General features: G+C 47.0%; 1 protein-coding gene across 2 annotated transcripts in view; it reads left to right on the forward strand.

The window, feature by feature from the left end:
- MANBA (mannosidase beta) overlaps positions 1-10,050 on the forward strand; it is a 106,139-nt gene extending 96,089 nt beyond the window's left edge. For both annotated transcript variants that reach the window (XM_079784965.1, XM_079784966.1), the window contains exons 14-17: positions 2,432-2,576; positions 4,476-4,618; positions 5,636-5,893; positions 9,199-10,050. In XM_079784965.1, the coding sequence (XP_079641091.1) occupies positions 2,432-2,576; positions 4,476-4,618; positions 5,636-5,893; positions 9,199-9,423 (771 nt within the window). In that variant the 3' untranslated portion in view covers positions 9,424-10,050. The remainder of the gene's footprint in view (positions 1-2,431; positions 2,577-4,475; positions 4,619-5,635; positions 5,894-9,198) is intronic.
- Positions 10,051-22,971: the final 12,921 nt, after the last annotated feature.

Consider the following 22,971-nt stretch of genomic DNA (forward strand, 5'->3'; position numbering starts at 1 on the left):
TGGAAACTCGGGGTGATTTGAAAGAGTTCAGATTCAGCAACTCTTTGAAAGAAACATAAAGGTTACTTTCCGTGCTGATGGGGGGCATGGATTGATCATTGGTGTTGCTCTCAGATTAGTTTCTACTGAGATTTCACTTCTTGGTTGCTTCATTGTTACTGAACTTTCTAGAAGTTGCTCCACAACACTGATTTTGTACAATAACTCAACATATCTGTGAATGCTTACTCAAGCGACTTAATTCTACTCTGTGCCAGCAATCCAGGCCTAGAGGTAGATAAATCGCTTTCTTTGGTTGAGACAAGATTGATGTTTTTGCAAGGATCTTGGCTGGAGATCCTGAGCCTAATTGCAGATAGCTTGACTGACATAAAGCACAGTTCTCCGGTCTGTTTTTCTATTGCATCCCCTCTGACTTAGTGTTAGACTACTGCATTCAGACTGTATTTTGTGGTCATTTTGAGTTGGCCTCATTGCTGCTTTGTGTGTGAGATTCTTAGTTTCTTTAGAGCATATTTGCCTGCAGTCCTCACTGTGGTCCCAGTGGTCTGATTCCTGAATGAGAAGTACATTTCTTTATCTGCTCACAGCTAATGGTGTCTCTTGCTTGGAAGATTTTAATAGCTGCTAAATGGTGTCCCTAAATCCATTCTGGCTCCCTGCAATCCATTCTCCTTTCCGTAGTCAGAGGTGTCTTTTAGAAATACAAATCTGGTCCCGTCACCCTTTAGCTTAAAAGCTTCTGTGCCTTCCAGGGGCCTTGAGGCTGCACAGAAAAACCTTCCCAGGTCCCGCCTCTCCCCAGCCTCTCTCCTGGGGCTACCAGTTCTCTGTGCTCTGGGCACCTGAGCCTTCTTGCGGTTTTTCACTCGGGCCTTCTCCTCTCACCACATGTTGTCCTCTCTGCAGCAAGGTTCTGCCTCTTTCTTTTCCTCTTTCCTCTTCTTTGAGGCCAGTCCTCACCCCTCAGCTGTGCCCATTACCCCTAACATCCAAGCTCCTCCCGTTGATACCTATCCTCCTTAGCACTCATTTCTGTTTAAAGTTCACCTTTATTTGTGTGACTCTTGGATTAAGACCTGTTTCTACATAAACCAATAAGCTCCACAAGGGTGGGCTGTATCTTTTTGGCTGAGAGAGGGGCTTACCATTGCCAGCTTGTAACACATGCTGTAGGTGCTTATAAATATTTACTAGGTGCCCGGTGCATGAATTGGTGCATGGGTGGGGTCCGGCTGGCCCGCCCTGATTGGGGGTGATTAGGGCCAGGCAGGCCAGGGGGAGGGGCTGAGGGAGGTTGGCCAGCTGGCTTCACCCCGATCTGGCTGGTTGGCTGGCCACAGTGTGTGTCATAGAGACCGGTCGTTCCAGTTGCTTAGGCTTTTATATATATAGATTGAATGGCCACGATTTCTTCTTGGTTTACCCTTCTGGAATTTTATGGCTCTGCCTCATGTAAGTCATCACTTCATCTATGACTTCTTCTCTAGCCAGCCTACTTCTATCTAAAGGCTCTACTTTTATCTAGTTTTCTCAGCTTTATAAGAAGGCATCTGGGCTTAGTCTTCTAGTGACCAGATATGCAAACCTTCTTTCTTCCTCTAAGGCCATCCTTTCCTCTGACTGAGGAGTCCTGCAGCCCTGACCATCTCTCCGGGTTCCCTTTGGTGACGTCTCCTAATGAACTCTCATTTATGAGCCTTTCCGAACTACAACTCCAAGCTAGGAGCATGTGACACCCACAGTCTCAGCAACAGAATCAATAAAAGAGATTGATTTTTCAATGATAATGACAGTAATTAAGGGTCCTGCATGAATTGGTTATTGCCTCTTAAACAACAACTAAACTCATTTGTCTCATTGCTGCAATTTGCCATCTCTTCTGCCATGACGAAGGAATTGCATTCTTAAGAAATTTTACATTCTCAAAAGTCATGATATAAAAACAATTGCTTGACTAGAAGAAAAGGGGATAGGGATTGGTCAGGATCAGACTCAAAATAAAGGTATTTTTCCTACAGAATTTTTTCTAATAAAGCTTTAAAAAAACAGCTCTGCAAATATTAGTAAAGCCCATCACTGCAAAACCCTTAGTGTTTCACTACATAGAGCATTTGTTCCGGAATAAGTCTTTGTTTCCTATCATTGCCTACACTACCATTAGCAAAGAACCTTTACCCCGTCCTGCCTCTTTGATTACCCAATTGTTATAATGAGTCAAACACCAAGCCTCCCAAACCAACCAGCTTTTACAGACAACAGCTTCTCTGATGTTAAAGGGGTAGTTCCAGATCTAGTATAAAAATGGTATATGTAATGCTTCTCTGATTTATTCTGTTTACTTTAAAAACGAACAATCTGTAATATTCTCAGATCTGGACAGCCTACATCAAACAGTCACACCTGTGTTTTAATGTTCACCCCGACTCAGGTGATGCAGGCCCAGTGTGTCAAAACAGAAACTGAATTCTACCGCCGCAGTCGCAGCGAGATAGTGGACGGAAAAGGGCACACCATGGGGGCGCTGTATTGGCAGCTGAATGACATCTGGCAGGCTCCTTCCTGGGCCTCTCTAGGTAAGTGTTCAGCATTCCTTGTGTGTGTGAGAGAGAGAAAGCAATCCCTCTGGGGAGAGGCGCTGAGAAAACCCAGAGGCCGAGGTGAGGAGATTCTCCAGCAGCTGGTCCATGAACCGCCCCCCACCCCCTCACAGTCTTTCCAGGAGCCTGAGAGGCAGCCTCGCTATGAGTTCTGTGCTGTGCAGTGTCACAAAAGCAGGCTAACGAGGTGGGTAGATTCATGCACGGAGATCTGTTACGTGTCATAATTATTGCTTAGATTTGAATTTAATTAAGAGGACTTTCCAAGGCAAAGGGGCATTTACTTATGCATCTCCTCTTCCATTTAGGAGACTTCAACCATGGGGAAGGTTGGCCCCACTAAGTGTTAGGATGTCCCTTTGCTTGACTCCCGTCTAAGACCATGAAGTCATCTTTATTCTGCCCTCTTTATCTCTTGAAAGGGGAGGCAGTAGAGTCAGAAGGCCAAGTAGGAAGGGTTCTCAATTGAAGCCGTCCAACTGGCAATAGGTGAGATGACTGGCATGGCACTTGCAGTTGGAATTTATTCCACTTTGGTACGTGAAAAACCATCCAGAAGTAATGATGAATCTTTGGCCTTCACCAGAGGTGGTTTGAAGCAAAGTTCACTTAATACCAACAAAAGTTTGGGGTCAAAAAATGAGGCAAAGTCCGTAAAAAGGCCATTTTTCTGGGTAAGGCTCTTAAACCAGCTATGGATACAAATCTAAAATCCATTCACCACAGGCTTTATTAGTGCCAGGTCACCTCGTGAGGGGAACTGGAGTTTTGATCAAGTTTATCTGGCTAAACTCTTTATCAATTCCAACCAGACAAAAGGGTATTGGATGAGAATCACAGGTAGAGCACGGGGGAATAGCCCTTAACACAGGATGAAGAGATACTGTTTAGAGACATTTGGGCAGTGTTTACTTATTTATTTACTAGAGGCCCAATCTTGCGAGGAGGCACCCTGCCTCCTGCCTCCTCGGAGGGCCACCCTCGTGCACCTTGCTGCGCATGCAGCCTCTTGCTGATCAGTCTTTACGGTGTGAGATGACCATTAGCATATTAGCTCTTTATTATATAGGACAGAGGAAGGGAGAGGGAGAGAGAGAGAAACATCTATGTGAGAGCAAAACATCAATCAACTGCCTTCTCCATGTACCTACCAGGGATTGAGCTTGCAACCTGGGCATATGCCCTGACCGGCAATCGAACTGGCAACCTTTTGTCACATGGAACGACCAGCTGAGCCACACCGGCCAGGGAAAAATATTTTTTAGTTTGTGGGGTTAGCATACTAGACTTGCCAACAGGGCACAGCATTCTACGGGTCCTCGGCAACTTCTAACTGTATGTTAGGCACTGCCCTTAATTGCTGGTTGGGTGTTCTCCAGTCGGAACTTGCCAGCCACATTAGTGACAGTGCTTGTTTTGTCTCACTCAGAGGACTTGGGCTCACGGGAACAGGAGACTGTGAGTTCTAAATCATTCTTACAAAGGAGTCTTCGTAACAGGTGCTCCCTGCCAGTGCTACTGGTTTCCTTCTTGTGTGTGTACTAAAAAGGAGCCTGGGCGCCTTGAGCCCCCAGAAGCAAGGAGTCAGCTCTGGGCCCAAAAGACGGCCTGTGGCATGTTTGACTTAACTGTCTGAGCCCCTGTTTCCTCATTTGAAAAATGGATGTTAAGGAGTGCCTTACCCAGATGTGAGGATAATATGTGGTAATGTTCAAGATGCTCAGAGCCTCAACAAACGTGGGTTCCCGATCTTTGTGGGTCTCCCTTCCACTCTCAGTCCTTAGAATCATGACAGATTCATACCTACCGGGCCATGGGGGTGACGATTCTGACTGCCTGACCCTGCCCACCTCCTAACTTTCCTGACTTTTTTAGAGTACGGAGGAAAGTGGAAAATGCTTCATTACTTCGCTCGGCATTTCTTCTCGCCACTGTGGCCAGTGGGTTTTGAGGATAAAGGAGTGTTTTTCGTCTATGGGGTGTCAGACCTTCACTCGAACCGTATCGTGACGCTCACTGTAAGTTGATTGGATTTTCTCTCTGTGATGGAGAGTTTTAGATTATTTCGTTAGTTATTTGGTGCTTTTTCTTTGGGGAAACAGAAAAGAGAAATTAATTTGTATCAAAGTGTTTCTAGTGCCTGGAGTAGAAAACGGGCTGTCCCAGAGTCAGCATACCCCTTTTCAGGGTAAAACTGCTGTTTATTCTGTGACCTTAAGCCTTACTGTCTTAGTGACTCAGTTTCCTTATCTGTAAAATGATTCCAGCCTATCGTCTTTTTAAAAATATATATATATGTTTATTGATTTCAGAGAGGAAGGGAGAAGGAGAGATAGAAATATCAATAATGAGAGAGAATCATTGATGGGCTGCCTCCTACATGCCCCCCACTGGGGACCGAGCCTGAAACCCGGGCATGTGCCCTGACCAGGAATTGAACCCTGACCTCCTTGTTCATAGGTTGACGCTCAACAACTGAGCAATACCAGCTGGGCCAGCCTATTTTCTAAAAGGCTTTCTATAGGTAGTGGATAAAAGAATTAGATGCAACTGAATTATAAACTATAAAGTGCCATTTAAATGTAAGCATTGATAATCATGGAAAGCAGGAAATAGCTTTATTGAGAATGCATACGTGGAAAAGTAAACTTGGATCGTAAACAATGCTAGGTGAAAAGAAAGGGCAGAAACTCAGTTTGGGCGCTACAGTTTGGAGGACATTGAGCATAGGTCAGTCATGCTTATGGAATGATGGCGGTGCCTGGGTACTGTGCTTCATTCAGTTCTCACAGCAGCCCGCGAAGTTAGTGCTGCTATTATTCTCCCGTTATGAAGGAAGACACAGAGACTCTGAGACCCTGGTGAACTTGCGTAGTTACACAGCTAGTACTTGGTGGGGCTGAGGTTAAACCCGGTTTCATGGTCTCTTAACCACTCCTGCTATTCTGCCTTTCATCAATGATTACTCCTCTTTTCCTCTTAAAAAAGTAGTAACCCAGCAATGTTTGCTTTTGTTCTGTGTTGTTTCTCCACAGGTGAGAGTGCACAGGTGGAGTTCCCTGGAGCCTGTGTGCTCTCACAGGACCCCGGATTTGGTGATGAGAGCGGGGAAGTCTGTCCTTCTCTATCAGGAGCCGGTGTCTGAAATGCTGCAGAGATGTGGGCATTGTACACGGCAAAGCTGTGTGGTTTCCTTTTACCTGTCAACCAACAGCAAACCCTTGAGCTCAACCAACTATCACTTCCTGTCCTCACCGAAGGAGGCCGAGGGGCTCCAGAAGGCAGACATCACTGTAAGCACCGGTCGGTGGGGTCACCGTGGCCTCGGGAGCTGCCCTGCTCCGGGGCAGGCACTCTGCATCTTGCTGTTTGCTAACTTTTCCCTTGGAACAGAGTTTCCCCAAGGCCTGGGGAATTTTGGCTCCTTCCCACTGGAAGCAAAGGCCAAATGATTTTTATTTCTAATTCAGCATTTGTCAAAAGTTTTTGGTTCCTGTTACTCCTGCGGTCCCATCAGCCCTTCTTCATGGGCTCTCGAAATCGAGGTAGAGGCATCAGGGTCATCAGGGATTCTCTCCCCCGCCCCCCTCCCTTCCTGCCCCCTGCCCCAGAGTGCCAAATTTGGTCCTGGGGCTTCAGTGCACCAACCCCGAAGTATTATTGTTGATGTAAGAAATGGTCAAACCTGTAGAGAATTTTCGTAAGAGTTTATTTGAGCCAAATTGATGGTACATGCCGAGGAGCAAGGTCTTAAATGCTCCAGAGAATAACAGGTTGGCAGCTTCTTTTATGCATATGAAATTAAGGAGGGAACAAGGCAGATTGCATGAAGGTGGGAGGAAGCAACACAGGGATTGTATTACAGGATAGTTAACAAGATTGTGTGCTGTCTGGAGTGTTAATACCCCTTCCAGGTTAGTACTGCTGGTCTTTATTTATCTATTTATGTATTTATGTATTTATTTTAATCTAATCTATCTATCTATAGATAGATACTGGTTAACAAAATTATACAGGTTTCAAGTGCACAGTTCCACAACACATCATCTGTACACTATATGGTGTGTTCACCACCCCAAGTCGAGTCTCCCTCCATCACTTCTGGTTTTTCAAAGGTGTGTTAACCTAGATACACAACAGTGATGGGCAGGGTTTACTTAAGGCAAAGACAAACCTTTTCCTAAAGAAGTTATAGGTGTGGGCGTGACCACCCACCATGACCTGCCCCGTTAGGGATTTATGACCAGATCGCCCTGTGAAGTTACTTTCCACAGAACCCCATTTTCCATCCACTTTATCATCTGTGTTTACAAGTGAGCAGACAAGTCTAGAGGGACTGACACGCTCCAGGGACATGCTCAGGGAAGCATCGGAGCCGGGAGGAGCACTCTGATTTTGAGATTTTAAGTAGAGTCTATTAATCTTTAAAATTTTCATTCTATGCTCCTTGATTTATTGCTGCAAAGTAGCTTAATTATCAAATCTCTTTATAATTGCCAAGAAAAACAATGGCATGAGCAGGCTATGTTGTTATAAAAACCGTGCAGCTGGAGAATTTGGAATCTCTTTAGTCGATTGAAACCCTGTCCTTCGTTTTCCTCCTACACATAGTGATTGAAAATATTTTTCTAGAAAAGTCCATTCTCTAGTTTTAGCGAATTTTAAATGTCTGACCCATTACTTCATTGAGAAGCCTTAAGTGGGAGGATTTTTTACATTTACTTTAGAAGTAATGACATAGAAATTCTTAATCCTTGATTAGAAAACATATATCTTCTTTCCCAGTAATGAAAGATTCGTGTAACGAAATCTAAGTTAAATGTAACAACAGATAAGAAGGAAATGACATATTTAAGTAGCTTCTTTCCAGAAAACAAAACAAAACAAAACAAAACAACCCCACTGTGTAGCAGACTAGACCTTGGATTTTGAAAACAATTCTTTTCTCTTTCCTTAGCTAAGCCTTCATTATCTTGGGATAATGCGGGGTGGGAGAGAAGTAGGACTTCTTTATTTTTCCTACCTCATTTGAATTTCAGTGAGACTTGCCTTTCCTAAAGGGATACAATAACAACAACAACAACAACAACAACAAAGCATTTATTGCAGGCTTAACATAGGCCAGGCACTTGGGTGTCCTATCCCCAGGTGGATGCCAGAAATTTGTTTTCTCTGCCTCCCTGAAGCCAGGGTGCAAGCTTGAGCCCCAGGCTGCGTAGTCAGATGCATTGAAATAAGATTCCAGTTGGAAGAAGGTACCAGAGTCGCTTCCGGCCTCTGCCTTGGCGCAGCAGTGACCGGGGCCTCCGTAGCAGCCGTGTGGGCTGGACAGGGCCAGCTGTGTGAATCGCATGCTGTGACTGCTTTACCGGAACAGGTGGACGATTGATTTGGGAATCTGACATCTAGCTTCAAGCCTGAGTCTCTGACCATCTTCGAGCTACCTAATATACTTCGTTTTCATTTCTGCTTCTTCCACAGTAGGTTTGTTTTATTGTTTGTAGCTCAGAACTCTGAATGGCAATCAGACAAGTGTGTAAGGCTAAAGTTATGTATAGTAAAAATTCTCGTTTGAAATTCTTGATGCCACACATAACATGTAATGTCAGACCTATGGTGTGGCATGTACCCATGCTAAGGACTCGTATTTCATGACAACGGCTGAGCTTTGACGACCAGGTCACACTCATCCATACGCTCTCAGAGAGGCTCGCGAACCCCCGCCCTCGGGCTGAGCTCAGCCTCATTGTGCACGTGCTGCTCCGTGACAAACGACAAGGTTTAAGCTGTGCGTTTGTTTGCTAATACGGTGTGGGCTTCACACATCTTGAAAGTGCTCATGATTGTGGCTTTGCAGTTCTCTAATGAAGAAGAGAAAGCTCTCATGCTAGACCTTCTGTACATGCCCGGCAGGCTGCTGTCTCGGTTTCTGGGTCTTTTCGGAGGAGCAGGAGGTGAGCTCCGGGGCTGTGCTCTGCGGCTGGCTCCAGATCGATCCCGACGCCGAAACCGGTTTGGCTCAGTGGATAGAGCGTCGGCTTGTGGACTGAAGGGTCCCAGGTTCGATTCCGGTCAAGGGCACGTACCTTGGTTGCGGGCACATCCCCAGTAGGGGGCGTGCAGGAGGCAGCTGATCGATGTTTCTCTCTATCTCTCTCCCTTCCTCTCTGTAAAAAATCAATAAAATATATTTAAAAAACAACAACAAAAAAACAAAACAGATCGATCCCGAGAAAGTCATTAAACGGCCCAGCAGTTATGCAAAAACGTTCCTCTCTTGATGAAACCCTGAGAAACACTGTAAATGATATAAAGCTTTGAGCTTCTCATGAAATAGTCTCTCTAATAATAGGAGACTACACATTTCTGCACTTGGTTTGAGATTACAATTTGGTCATTTCCCAGAGCCTTAACACATTCCCATGTATTTCTCAGTATCTGACACAGCGCCTGGAGTGTATGACTTTAGCAGCTGGTGAACCAAAGTTGTAGGAAATATACTCGCTGTTAGGCCCACATAAACACGCTCTGATAGGCGTCGGGTATGGAACGGAGAGCTCGTCCCTCATCCTTCACTTCATTTATCCTTTTCCTTCAGGCCACCATCTCTCAGCACAAGGACACCTTTGTGTTTGACCTGGCAACCTCGGCTGCGGCGCCCTTCGTGTGGTTGGATGTAGGGAGCGTCCCGGGGAGATTCAGCGACAATGGTTTCCTCATGACGGAGAAGACGCGCACTGTATTCTTTTACCCCTGGGGGCCCACCAGCAAGAGTGAGTTGGAGCAATCTCTTCATGTGACTTCCTTGGCTGATATTTACTAAGGGAAGCCAGCTACTTTCGAAAGCACTTCTGAGCCACCCGCGCGAGCTGCAGGCAGCCGGAGACCAGCGAAGGAGCCGGAAGCCGCCCGCCTGCTGCCAGGCCGCTGCTGCATAGCTCCCAGGCGTGTGCCCAGCCCTCAGGAAAGGCTGTGTCCTCGGGGCCCCTCCAGCCAGCTGTGCCAGGTTGGTGTTGTGAGGTTTCCCCTTTTAGCTTCACCACCACAGGAGCCAGTTACAGCCCAACCGCCCCTCCCTACCCAGGGAAGGATGTCTGCACAGGCCAGCCTCTGGGGAACCACAGGAACGTGACCACAGGGCTTCCGATTTGGCTCAATCCAAGGAGCTTTTCAATTCAGAGGAGTTAGATTTCGACTGTTGACTCTGGCAGAAAAGTGGTGTTCTTTTTCGTTTGGGTTTAAATCATTTTACCTCGATTGATTAATTTTAAGAGGCTACACATTACTTTATTACACACGATCATGTTCATAAAATTATCTTGATAAAGCAAATGGGGGAAAATTGTTAATAAATTGTAATAATTTGGTAAAGGTTTGTAGGGATTTTTTGTACTGCTTTTGCAACGTCCTGTAAGTTTGAAATCATATAAAAAAATTAAAATGTACGTACATTGCATTAAGTGGCTTATTCCATCTGTGGCTTATTTAATCATTCCATAAACATTCCATTGTGCCCAGTACTGTGCTGGCCATCAATTTCCAGTTAGCTCTGGCCAAGTTTTTATTCTAGTTGATAAACTGGGAGAGTTTGGAGAATCTGACCGAGATATTTGAGGGCTTTTCTCTGCGAAGAATCATGTAGTTTTCTACAAAATGGACCACCATTGAGAGTTTAGCTTTAAAATCAAGACTGATTAGGTAATAGATTTGGTTTTAATAATGAGAAGTTTGAGATATGATTCAGTAACAAAAAAGAAAAGAAATGCAGATAATCCAGGCCTTTCATTCAATACCTAAGAGTTTCCTCATTTTATGTGTTATTTACATATACACTGAGTGGCCAGATTATTATGATCTCTGAACGCATAATAATCTGGCCACTTAGTGTATATCCTATATAATAAAAGGCTAATATGCAAATTGTCCCCTCGACCAGGAGTTCGACCAGCAGGCAGGCCGGCCAACTGCCCATGTTGCCTCCCCCTGGCCAGGCTGGCCGGACCCCACCCATGCACGAATTCATGCACCAGGCCTCTAACACACACACACACACACACACACACACACACACACATACACTGAGTGGCCAGATTATTGTGCATTCAGAGATCATAATAATCTGGCCACTCAGTGTATATATGAACCTTATGAGGGACTGGGACTTAGGGATATAACTCAGAAGATTCTTACTTGGTAAATATTACTGGTACATCATTTTCTTGTCACTGTTGAAATCCCGTTTTATCACACTGCTGCTGCGGGACAGGAGGACACTCTTCTCCATAAAACTAGAGAATATTTTCTGCCAGGTGCCCTGTGAGGCTTCGAAGTTGTTGGGCCAGGATTTACATCACAATTCTGCCCTTTCTAGTTCTGTGAGCTTGATCAAGTTATTTCACTTCTATGTTTAGCTTTCTTCTGGTAAAATGGGAATACACTCACCTTGTAAGTTTGTTTTAAGGGATAAATTTAAAAAATTTAGCTGAAGGAATGTAAATGGAAGCGACATACTGGAGTGTGTCCTTGTTGCCCTAGATATTGCAGGGTTTCTGGCCACACTTGCCTGGATCAGAATCCAGGGTCTGAGACTTATTATCTGTGTGACCTTGGGCAACCCCTTGACCTTCTGGACTTCAGTTTTCTCATTTGTAAAATGGAGCTAATAATCTCTAACCATCAAAGGGAGGACTAAACAGAGTCTGGAACAAGATAAGTTTCAAGTAAATGGTGGTAGTACTTTTTAAACATAATAGTCATTGTCACTCAATCAGTCCATGAAGCTATAGCAAAAATGAAGCGAATAAAGGCGAATGACTTTAAAAAAATTTTAAGAGTGGAAAAGGATATCAGAGAAGAATGAATTTTTAAAGGAAGAATACATTAATGAATAGGCATAAATATATGCTGGCTACAACTTATAAAAGGAGAGAGAGGTGCTATATACCCATTATTTCTGCAAGAGAATAGTAACATCTAGCACATTCTCCCACAGTTCATGGTTAGTCATATCTGCCATGTTAATAGATTCCTTTTGCCACATTTACTGGAACAATCTGATGTACTTACTCTTGGGTTTGGATTTCTGAGAAGGCTTTCCTGTTAGCAGTTATGCAAACATTTATAGAGTAATTGGGAAGATGGGGTTCAGAGCACATTCTGGAGGGGAGGGGGAGGGAGGGAGAGAGAGAGAGAGAGAGAGAGAGAGAGAGAGAGAGAGAGAGAGAGACACTAGTTCACAGGATTACATCTTCCCGTTTTAGAATGAAGAAGACAATAGAAATGGTAATATTCTCATTCACATTCACTGTAACTTCTTATTTTTTTCTCTTACTTGACTTTTCATTGTGAGAGGTTTTTAAACCATGGGAAGTCACTTGGAAATAAACAGGAAGGCTTTGTCCTCTGTTGGAATGAAAGGGAACTGGAGAGCAGGAGAAATAAAGATATGTTTCCCAAGCATTCCTGAAGTGACAGGAGGAACACTCTCTTGGGCTACCTCTGGCTCTTAGATACGAAACTTATTCCCCAACTGGGTAAGATTTAGGGAGAAAGACAAGCAGACATTGTTTGTGTGGGAAATTCAAAGCATTAAAAAATATCCCTGGAGTCTACCTTGACTGTGAATGCAATCTTATCAATTCAGTAAGCACATAAAATAAGAAGGGTCATGCAGAAAAGGTATTTAGAAATATTTCCAAGTCAGTGGGGGGAATTCTTGTTTTCTAACTGATTTATAGGAGGCTATGAACTGGAGTGATGCAGTGCAAAACCCTAAAAGTCACAGACAGAACCAGTGTTCTGACTCTGAAGACTGTTTAACTTAAGGACGTATTTCCCAAGCATTTACTGAGGGCCACTCAGAGCAGGCATTGTTCCTGTCCCTGGGGTTTCTCAGTGAAAAAAGACTGACCCGTCCCTGCTCTCATGGACTGCCTGTTAAAGCTGGCGGCGCGTCCTGTAGGTGTGACCAATAAACGGCGTGTGGGCCAACCTGCCAAGACATCTTGGAGCCCTCAATCGGGGCCAACCAGTAAATGGGCTTTGCAGAAGTAAGGGCATTGCCTCCTCGTGCCATGTGTTGTCGCTACCTCTCCTTATCTCTGTCGACGTGGGTTACTGAATCCTGCCACAAAAGAAATTTTTGTGACAGCCACATAGCTGAACCCCTTAGGTCAGGCCTCAGACCTGACAGAGGATTTACGTGAGCACTAACTTCTCTCACATTATGCCCTGCAGTGAGCGAGTACCAAGAATGACAGCAACACCCAGTGATTTAGAATTCCTGGGAAAGGGGATGTCGAGATCATGGAAATTTCTGGTTGAGAACTAGTACTCATCTCTGCCTCGTAAGGTGTGTGGGAACAACCCTCTCTTCTTATTCTGTTGTGTTACGGTTATGGCGTTTGTACAACTTCCTGGCTCCTGGGAGACAATTCCCATGTTCCCAGCAGTTGGAGCAGACAGTATTGGCCAGCCACCGCACAGCCATGTGCTCCTCTGCTCTGTTAATAGAGGTGGCTCTGTGTCCAGCCCCAGGCACTAAATCATAATTGGCTGTACGAATTCTATTCTGCCTCACAAGTGATTGATCTAGGGCAGTGGTTCCCAACCTTTTTTTGGCCATGCCCCACCTAACCATCTCTAAAATCCTGATGCCCCTCCTATGACATATAATTCTTACTGTTCAAAAAGTGAACTCCTATTTATGTGGAGGAAGCCTAAAAGGCCATTAACTTGATCTTAAAAAGCTTCCAAAAGAACATGGCATCCATGAAAGAGAAAAATAAAAGAACAAAAGGACAGTTGAAATACTGAGGAAGAAATCACTAAGAAATTGTTAAAATAATAATAATAATAATATGAAGTGATATGAAAAAATAGCAAATAAAGTTTCAAAACAGGTGTACCGGTTACGAATGCAGATTTTTTTCAATAGATGGGTTTACACATATGTTGATATATATGTGATTTGATATGTATGCTATTTTGTTGTATTGACAACAAGCTTCAAAACTTCATATGTAAAATTTTCTGAAGGTGTTAACATCATAGATATTTTTACGCTTAAAAACGTCAAATTTCATGCCAAAAAGAGAGCATTTGCGGGAAGTTTTAATTCATTACTTTATTTTGAAGAAAAAGTTATCATATACTTCGGGAAGCTTATGGTGAACATGCTCCATCTCAAGAAACTTGTGAACACTGGTTTAAACACTTTAAAAGTGATGATTTCGATGTGAAAGACAAAGAACGTCCAGGTCAACAGAAAAAGTTTGAAGACCAACAATTACAAGCATTATTGGATGAGGATGCATGTCAAACTCAAAAACAGCTTGCAGAAAGATTAAACGTTGCTCAGCAAACAATTTCCGATCTTTTACAAGCAATGGGAAAGATTTTAAAGGAAGGAAAATGGGTGCCACATCAACTGAATGAAAGACAAATGGAAAATCGAAAAGTCATCAGTAAAATGTTGCTTCAACGGCATGAAAGAAAGTCTTTTTTGCATTGAATTGTGACTGGCGATGAAAAGTGGATTTATTTTGAGAATCCCAAACGCACAAAATCATGGGTTGATCCAGGTCAACCACCAATATCGACTGCAAGGCCAAATTGCTTCGGAAAGAAGACAATGCTCTGCGTTTTGTGGGATCAGGGAGGTGTGGTGTATTATGAGCTTCTAAAACCAGGTGAAACTGTTAATACTGATTGCTACCAACAACAAATAATCAATTTGAACCATGCTTTGATCGTGAAACGACCAGAATGGGCCAGAAGACCTTGAGGAAACATTGTTGAGTGGAGGAATGTCAGAGATGTTGAACAGTTGAACTAACCCTGTAATTATCTGACTCTGGGCTTTTTATAAAAAACTAGAGGCCCGGTGCACGAAATTCGTGCACTGGGGGGGAGGTGTGTCCCTCAGCCCAACCTGCACCCTCTCCAATCTGGGTCCCCTTGGGAGATGTCTGACTGCCTGTTTAGGCCCGATGGATCGGGCCTAAACAGGCAGTTGGACATCCCTTTCATAATTCGGGACTGCTGGCTCCCAACTGCTTGCCTGACTGCCTGATTGCCCCTAACCACTCCCCTGCCAGCCTGATTGATGCCTAACTGTTCCCCTGCCGGCTCGATCATCCCCAACTGCCCTCCTCTGACAACCTGGTCACCCCCAAATGCCCTCTCCTGCATATTCCCTCTTTTATTAGATAGGGTTTTTTCTTTAACATATTGGACAGTGTACCTGCTATGGTCTTGACAAACCAGTAAAAATGTAAACCTAAACTAAAGGTGTCATAAAATAAACAGGAATTTCATGAGATCTTGGAAAGGTGATATCATGTGGTTGTTGGGCATATATTTGAATAAGTAGAAGGTTTATAGGTGATTTCACACTTTTTCATATTTTCTAAAAGTTCCTTTTCTTTTATAAACAATAGACATGTAATCAACTGTCCATCTTTCCCTCCAAAAATTATTTTGAAAGGGCAAAGTCAATTGGAGCCAAATCTGTTAAGTAATGTAGGTGTTAAGATGGAAGGCTTTTTCACATAGAGGTCTACTAACACTGTACTTATCCATTTTCCCGCAAACTTTTGGCCCATTTTTTCCCTTCTGCTAGAAATACTCCTTCCAAGATGCCTTTCTCCTCTTAATAATCTCAATCCTCTCTACCTATGAAAGTTCTACTGGGCCCTTTGAGGGTTGGCCAAGTCTCTGTGGCCCTCTCCCCATCCTTGCAGCCAGATCTGCTTGCTCCTTCCTCATTGTTCCCACAGTGCCGTGGACACAGCTCCAGCACAGTCCACACATGCAACCTGTTGTCACCGTTTCCTGGGAACGTCCTGTCCTATTCTCTTCCCTTTATAGGGGAATCAAGCTGGAGTTTTGCAGGTTGGGAAGAAGCTGGCAGCGGCTGAAAGCGGAATGTGCCTAGAGGGGCGCAGACGCCTCCCAGCCAACAGGCCTACAGCCCGGGTCATGGCTGGGAGTGGATCGCACGGGGGAGGCGCGCCCACAGCCCTGGCCACAGCTGGAAGCGGAACACGTTGAGAGGGGTGCAGGTGTCTCCCAGCCGACAGACCTACGGCTAGGGCCACAGCTGGGAGCGGATCGGGGGAGCTGATCGCGCTGAGAGGGGCGCAGGCATCTCCCAGGCGACCAGCCTCGGCCCTGGCGGCGGCTGAAATTGGAGCATGCGGAGAGGGGCGTGGCTGCCTCCCAGGCCCACAGCCATGGCCGTGGCTGAAAGCTGAACGCGCGGAGAGGGGTGCAGGCGCCTCCCAGCCAACAGGCCTAAGGCCTGGGTCACGGCTGGGAGTGGATGGTGCTGAGAGGGGTGCAGGCGCCTCCCAGCCGACAGGCCAACGACCTGGGTCACTGCTGGGAGTGGATCGCGCCGGAGGGCGTGGCCACCTCACAGGCCCACGGGCGGGGCTGGAAGCCAATCGCGGGAGGGGGGTTGTAGGGGGCGCGGGAGCCTTCCAGGTGGACGGCCAGGGCTGTGCCAGGGATGCATGGGCCGAGGCTAGTAGCAGATGGTGCGGGGGGTGGGGGGGGGGCACGGCCACCTCCCAGGCCTACAGCCTGGGCCGTGCTGCCAGCTCTCATCGGCAGCCCTCCCTGGGACTGGGGGTCTCCTGCGGGCCTGAGAAGACTGGGCGCTGCCATCTTGTGTCTATGGGCACCGCCATTTTTGTCGCGGAGTGATGGTTAATTTGCATATTACTCTATTATTAGATAGGATACTCTGGCCCTATCATGTCATCCAGTGGTAGTCAGGTATTCTGATTTTATAACCTAAAGCACTCTGATTGATCCAGCAGTAAAAGGTATTGGTGTTGAAAACAGATATACTTATGTTGGCATTCCAGATTCACCAATAGTAGGCTGTTGGACATTGCATATACTAGTAAGTTGTTGAGTCTTTCTGTGCCTTGGTTTCTTTATCTCTAAAAATGGGGCAATAATAACTCAGAGATTAGTTGTGAGCACTAAATGAGATGATACTTTTTAGATACTGATAGCACTCAATAACTATTCACCAAATGCTAGCTAGTGTAGTTATCATTGCTTTTGTGTTAAGTCTTCAAAAAATGCCCAAGGATGTGAGCAGAACTGGGACCTGCTGAGGCATTGGCGATGGGAGCAGTGTCAGCTAGGAGAGCTGGTGGGAATGAGAGGGGGAGAGGTGAGGATGTTGATTCCTTCCCAGAGTCACAGGCTCATCACGCTGCCTGGTCATCCTGAAGGTGCAGTTGTAGGAAAGTGTGGGTCAGGTCATATTTGGCCAGCAGATGATCTGTTGGCCGAAACAGTGTTTTAAGAAGTTGAATTACTTGCTTACATCAAAAAAGAAAGATTCCATACAAAATCTAGATCTAACTATCTCTGATCTTCTTGTAATTATATTAAAAAAGAGCCCGGCTGGCGTGGCTCAGTGGTTGAGCATTGACCCATGAACCAGGAGATCACAGTTCGGTTCCTGGTCAGGGCACATGCCTGGGTTACGGGCTTGATCCCCAGTGTGGGGCATGCAGGAGGCAGCCAGTCAATGATTCTCTCTCATTATTGATGTTTCTACTTCTCTCCCTCTCCATTCTTCTCTGAAATCAATAAAAATATATTTTAAAAATAAAGAATAAAAGAAAGCTCCTATTTGTTTAATCCACTCATAGTCCGGTGTTCTGACTATGGGAGGATTAAGGTGTGGGCTTGGAGATCAGACTCAGCCGGGCCTTTGAGAGGGCAGTGTGGTGCCTGGGTTTTCTTTCGGCCCAGGGATGCCTGCTCGCCCACCTCACTGAGCTGGGCTGTCTCTGTGGTGTGTCCTGTGGCCTGCCTTGCCCAGGTGGGTGAAGGAAGATGCTGCTCCTTCATATGGGAAACCAGTCAATGTTGGGTGATTGGCATGCTTCCCTATCTATGTTTTAGGTGCTTGAACTAAAAGATTTTTAACCAGTCAGCCTTGCAAATACAATGAACTAGATTTTGTCCAAGTTCCCAATTGTGTGTGTGTGTGTGCACATGAAAGCCACATGTAGTCTAGTGGTCACAGACTCATGCTCTGACATTGAACTTCCAATATGCAAGTTTGGCTCTAACACTTACAGAACTTGGACAAATCAGTCTGTAAGCCTCAATTTCCTTATCTTTAAGATGGGTTGACAGTAACTATCTCATAGGGTTGTCAGGGTTAAATAAAGGAGGAACAATGCCTAGGACGGGTAAATGGGTAGTAAATGCTGGCTTATGATGATTATTCCTCAAAGAATGAGGTTGGCAGTGGCTAGAATGATCAGGCCCTGGAGTCTTCCATTTTCTTTGCCAACCTGAATTGAAGGAGGAAAATTCAGGCAGACAGCCGAAGTTTCTAATTCCCCCTTTTTTTCTAAGCCTCTTTCCAATGTTATTAAAGCAAAAAAAAATGAGTAGCAGGGCATGCCAGCTGCTGGGTGATTGTGTAAAGTTCTGCTGCTTCCAGCAGAGGCCTCCTGTGCACCGGAAATGAGGCTGGTGCCCGGTGCAGGGGCTGCCCGGGCCAGGGCCTGCATCCAGGCGGCTTCCCCAGCGTGAGGCAGGGAGGCTACGTCTGAGGAAGAGCTTGCAGGGCCTCCACCCCCACTCCACCCCCCTCTGGGCTTCAGAGAGCTGGGTGCCAGTGCGCCGGAAAGCAAGAGTCTTTCTTGAAAGAAAGGGAAGGCTGAGGGAGGGGGTGAAGAGAGAGAGAGAGAGAGAGAGAGAGAGAGAGAGAGAGAGAGAGAGGAAGTCAAAGAGAAAGGGAGAGAGAGGAATAAAGAAACAGAAAGAGAGAGAGAACAAGGGAAAGAAAGAAAAAGGGAGGCAAAGAGAAAGAGAAAGGGAGAAAATGATACCGTTGCAATAATAATCTGGTTATTTAACAGGAAAGGAGTAAAGGGAGGACTAGATAACATAGGCATGCCATTTATGCAGCTTTGCTGATTTGACACTCTCCAAGTCTCCCCGGGGGAAAGAACTGGGCAAGGCAGCTTAGACGCATGCCTAGTAAGGTCTGGGTGCTGGGGGAAGATGCATGGCTGTCAGTCACACCTGGAAGTGCGTCAGTGGCCCGAATAGGTGTGGCCACTGCATGGGCACGTAACCTGAACATTTAAACTCCTGGACGAAGGAGCCGATCTCTCTGGCACACCGGGTTCCTGGGCCTCCTGTCGCAGGGGCACACTCCCCTGCATTCGCCTGCGGGGCCCACAGCCATGTAGACGCCACACTATGGACTAATGGACTTTAGCCTGATGCTGGACTTTACCTGCGACATGGAACTGACGCTCTGAACCCTGGCCCGTCGTTTGGCTCTGCTGGAACCCCAGCTTTCAGGACTGGGTTAAGGGACATGGGACTTTGGAACCTGAGGAACGGAACCCCACACAGTTAAAGCCTTTTACCACACCCCATTCTCCCGTGTGAATCTCAGAAAATTCATTTTCTAAAGCTACCTTAAGAACCCCACTTCCAGGAGCAGTGGAGAAGTTTGATTCTCTGGTAACAAAAGAAATAGAAAGAGAGAGAAAGAAAGGAAGACAAAGAGAAAGAGAAAGAGAAAGAGAAAGAGGGAGAGAGAAAGAAAGAGAAAGGGGGTGAGAGAGAGAGAGAGAGAAAGGGGGTGAGAGAAAGAGAAAGGGGGAGAGAGAGAAAGAGAAAGGGGGTGAGAGAGAGAAAGAGAAAGGGGGTGAGAAAGAGAGAGAAAGAGAAAGAGGGTGAGAGAGAGAGAAAGAGAAAGGGTGAGAGAGAGAGAAAGAGAAAGGGGGAGAGAGAGAGAAAGAGAAAGGGGGAGAGAGAGAGAAAGAGAAAGGGGGAGAGAGAGAAAGAGAAAGGGGGTGAGAAAGAGAGAGAAAGAGAAAGGGGGTGAGAGAGAGAGAGAAAGGGGGAGAGAGAGAGAAAGAGAAAGGGGGTGAGAAAGAGAGAGAAAGAAAGGGGGTAAGAGAGATAGAGAGAGAGAAAGAGAAAGGAGGAGAGAGAGAGAAAGAGAGAGAGAGAGAAACATCAAGGAAGAGAAACCAAAAGGGGGGGCGGGAGAGAAAGGAAGAAAAAAAAAGAAGAGAAAGAGAAAGGGGGTGAGAAAGAGAGAAAGAGAAAGGGGGTGAGAGAGAAAGAGAAAGGGGGAGAGAGAGAAAGAGAAAGGGGGAGAGAGAGAAAGAGAAAGGGGGTGAGAGAGAGAAAGAGAAAGGGGGTGAGAAAGAGAGAGAAAGAGAAAGGGGGTGAGAGAGAGAGAGAAAGAGAAAGGGGGAGAGAGAGAAAGAGAAAGGGGGTGAGAGAGAGAAAGAGAAAGGAGGAGAGAGAGAAAGAGAGAGAGAGAGAAACATCAAGGAAGAGAAACCAAAAGGGGGGGGCGGGAGAGAAAGGAAGAAAAAAAAAGAAGAGAAAGAGAAAGGGAGAAAGACAGGAGGAGAGAAAAAGAAAGGGACAGAGAGAACAAGAAAGAGAACGAGGGGAGAGAGAGAGGGGGAGAGAGAGGAAGGGAGGGAGGGAGAGCAGGTGTGTAGGGAGCTCTGATTTCCCCTCTGCTGACTGCTCACAGGGTCGGACCTGCACAGCAACACTTTCTACTCTCTGCCTTCTGTTTACTTCATTTCCTTTCCGTGTTGCTACCTTGGCAAAGGGTGGCATCTGAATGATTTTTAATCCTAATTTAATTTCTATGGACCTATGGAAACAGCACAAAGCCTCTGGAATAGATGATTGGCGGAAGAGGAGTCAGATGAGCGCTTCGAAGGAGCAGTAACAGAGGCGATAGGGCTGGGGCTGATTCAAGGCACCATTTGAAGGAAGAAATGACTCCCAGGGAGAGGAGGGCGTGATGGGGGCGGCTCCCTGGCTCTTCTCTCTAAGGGTTGGCCTGTGGGTGCGTGGATGACTCGCTGCCCACACGTTCTTTCCCAGAGGTTTAAGCTTGGAGTGTCTGCCTTTCAGAACCAATATGGTCCCTGGCCCATCTGCTGTGTGCATATGCTCATCATCATTCTAGACCTGCCTTTGGCGAGGGGGGAAGGCAGTCAGACCAGATGCTGGCTGTGACCTTCCCAGATCAGCACAGGCAGGAGCAAGGGCTGCCTGGGCATCGGGCTGAGTGCCCGCTCCTCCCAGCACATAGGACCTCCTCAGCACGTCCATCCCTCCTGGGGGAGGCAAAGTGGCCCCGGTGCTGTGGTCCAGGGCAGTGACAGGAGGCGTGTGGGGGTTGCACCTAATGGAGACTGGAGCTGTTCTTCGGGGCTGTCCTGCCCCTTGAGGGACCGGAAGAGGCAGGGGGAGGAAGGGGGAGGCGGTGGAGGCAGGGGGAGGCAATGGGGGCAGGGGGAGGTGGTGGAGGCAGAGGGAGGCGATGGGGGCAGGGAGAGGCGATGGGGGAAGGGGGAGGCAATGGGGGCAGGGGGAGGCGATGGGGGAAGGGGGAGGCGGTGGAGGCAGGGGAAGGCGGTGGGGGCAGGGAGAGGCGATGGGGGCAGGGGGAGGCAATGGGGGCAGGGGGAGGCAATGAGGGCAGGGGGAGGCAATGGGGGCAGGGAGAGGCGATGGGGGAAGGGGGAGGCGGTGGAGGCAGGGGAAGGTGGAGGGGTGGTTCCCGTGCAGTGGGTTCTGGTTCTGTGATGTTGGGCCAGGCCGTTTCCACTGGAGCAGGACTCTGTTGACACTCCAGGGAGAGGTTGGGAGCCCTGGCTTGAATTGCTGGGCAGAACCAGGCCGATGTGGGAAAAACAGCTGCTGCGGGCCCCAAAGCAGAAGGAGGAGAGTGGGGCCAGAAGGAGAAGGGCGGGAAGAGGAAAACAAGCACGATTCACTGGGCTGCTCCCAGGAGCTCGCAGGGACTGGTGCCCAGGGCCACGTGTGCCCGCTGCTCAGTCCATTTGCTGATGGGATGCTGGCTTCCTGCTGCTGTGCCAGCCATCAGAGCCTGTGCTGGGCCCGCTGTGCAGTCCCTCTCCTGGGCACATCTGTGTGGCCAACCCCTCCAGTGCAGCGGTGGACTGCAGAGCGAGGCCCAGGAGCACAGGGTGAGCACTGAAGGCTGAGTCCAGTCCTCACTCTTCATACCAGCCCAGGGACCTCGGGGACATCACCTGCTTGTATTCCATGGGTGATGGCAGGAGTTAAGACCCTCCCTGGATAGTTCTCAGATTGTTATGAGAATACTAGAGGCCCGGTGCACGAATTTGTGCATCAGTGGGGTCCCTCAGCCTGGCCTGTGGGATCAGGCTGAAACTGGCTCTCCAACATCCCCAAGGAGTCCAGGATTGCGAGAGGGCGCAGGCCAAGCCGAGGGACCCCACCGGTTCACAATTGGGGCTGGGGAGGGACGCAGAAGGTTCGCCAGCCGGGAAGGGACCACGGGAGGGCTCCAGGGCATGTCTGCCCCATCCCTATCAGCCAGACCCAGAAGCAAGCTAACCTACTGGTTGGAGCGTCTGCGCCCTGGTGGCCAGTGCACATCATAGCAGCTGGTTGACTGGTCAACTGTCTGCCCTCTGGTGGTCAGTGCATGTCATAGCGAGTAGTTGAGCGGCCTTAGCATATCATCCTATATAATAAAAGCGTAGTATGCAAATTGTCCCCTCGACCAGAGTTCTTCCAGGAGTTCGACCAGGGGGTGGGCTGGCCAGGGGAAGGGAAGGAGGTTCTGGTGCTGGCAGGCGGCCAGGGGAAGGGAGGGAGTACCCAGCCGGCAGCCGCTAGGGACCCTACCAGTGCATGACTTTCATGCACTGGGCCTCTAGTCATTAGCATATTATGCTTTGATTGGTTGACTGGACACTTAGCATATTAAGCTTTTATTATATAGAATTTGAAATATTTTGTAAATGAAAATATTCATATTTAAAGGTTTTTTTTTAAGTTTTTTTTTTAAAATCAAAAGTTACAAAAGAACATTTATTTCAAAAGCAAAAGGGAACATTTATATTTGAACAAAGTGATAAACAGGTGTTCTGCAAAAGAAAAAAAAAAGTCCATGGCATGAAGCTTCTCATTTAAAATTTTCAAGCAAAAATAAGTTGTGGGTGCTTACCTAAGGAAAGGGAAGGGGAACGACAAAAACAGTTTTGAAATAAAAAAATCTCGCTCTCTTTTTGCCAGAGAATAAACCAAACAACCTGGTTGAATGGTACCCAGCATCAACGCATAACCATCCCGAGTTTGACACTCCCCATCCCTCCCTCCCCCCCCCCCCCCCCCCCCCCCCCCCGCGCCTCCATGCATTGTATGCCTCCAGGTTCCATCGCAGCATCTTCAGCACCAACTCTGGGAGGAGGGACTTCTAGAATTCAGTGTTATCTGCGAGTCTTCTGGTTTGGAGAACAGAATTTCCTCAAGAACCAACTTCTGTCCTTCTCCCATT

The sequence above is a fragment of the Cnephaeus nilssonii genome (assembly GCF_951640355.1).
Source record: "Cnephaeus nilssonii genome assembly, chromosome: 1".
NCBI classification, from domain to species: Eukaryota; Metazoa; Chordata; class Mammalia; order Chiroptera; family Vespertilionidae; genus Cnephaeus; species Cnephaeus nilssonii.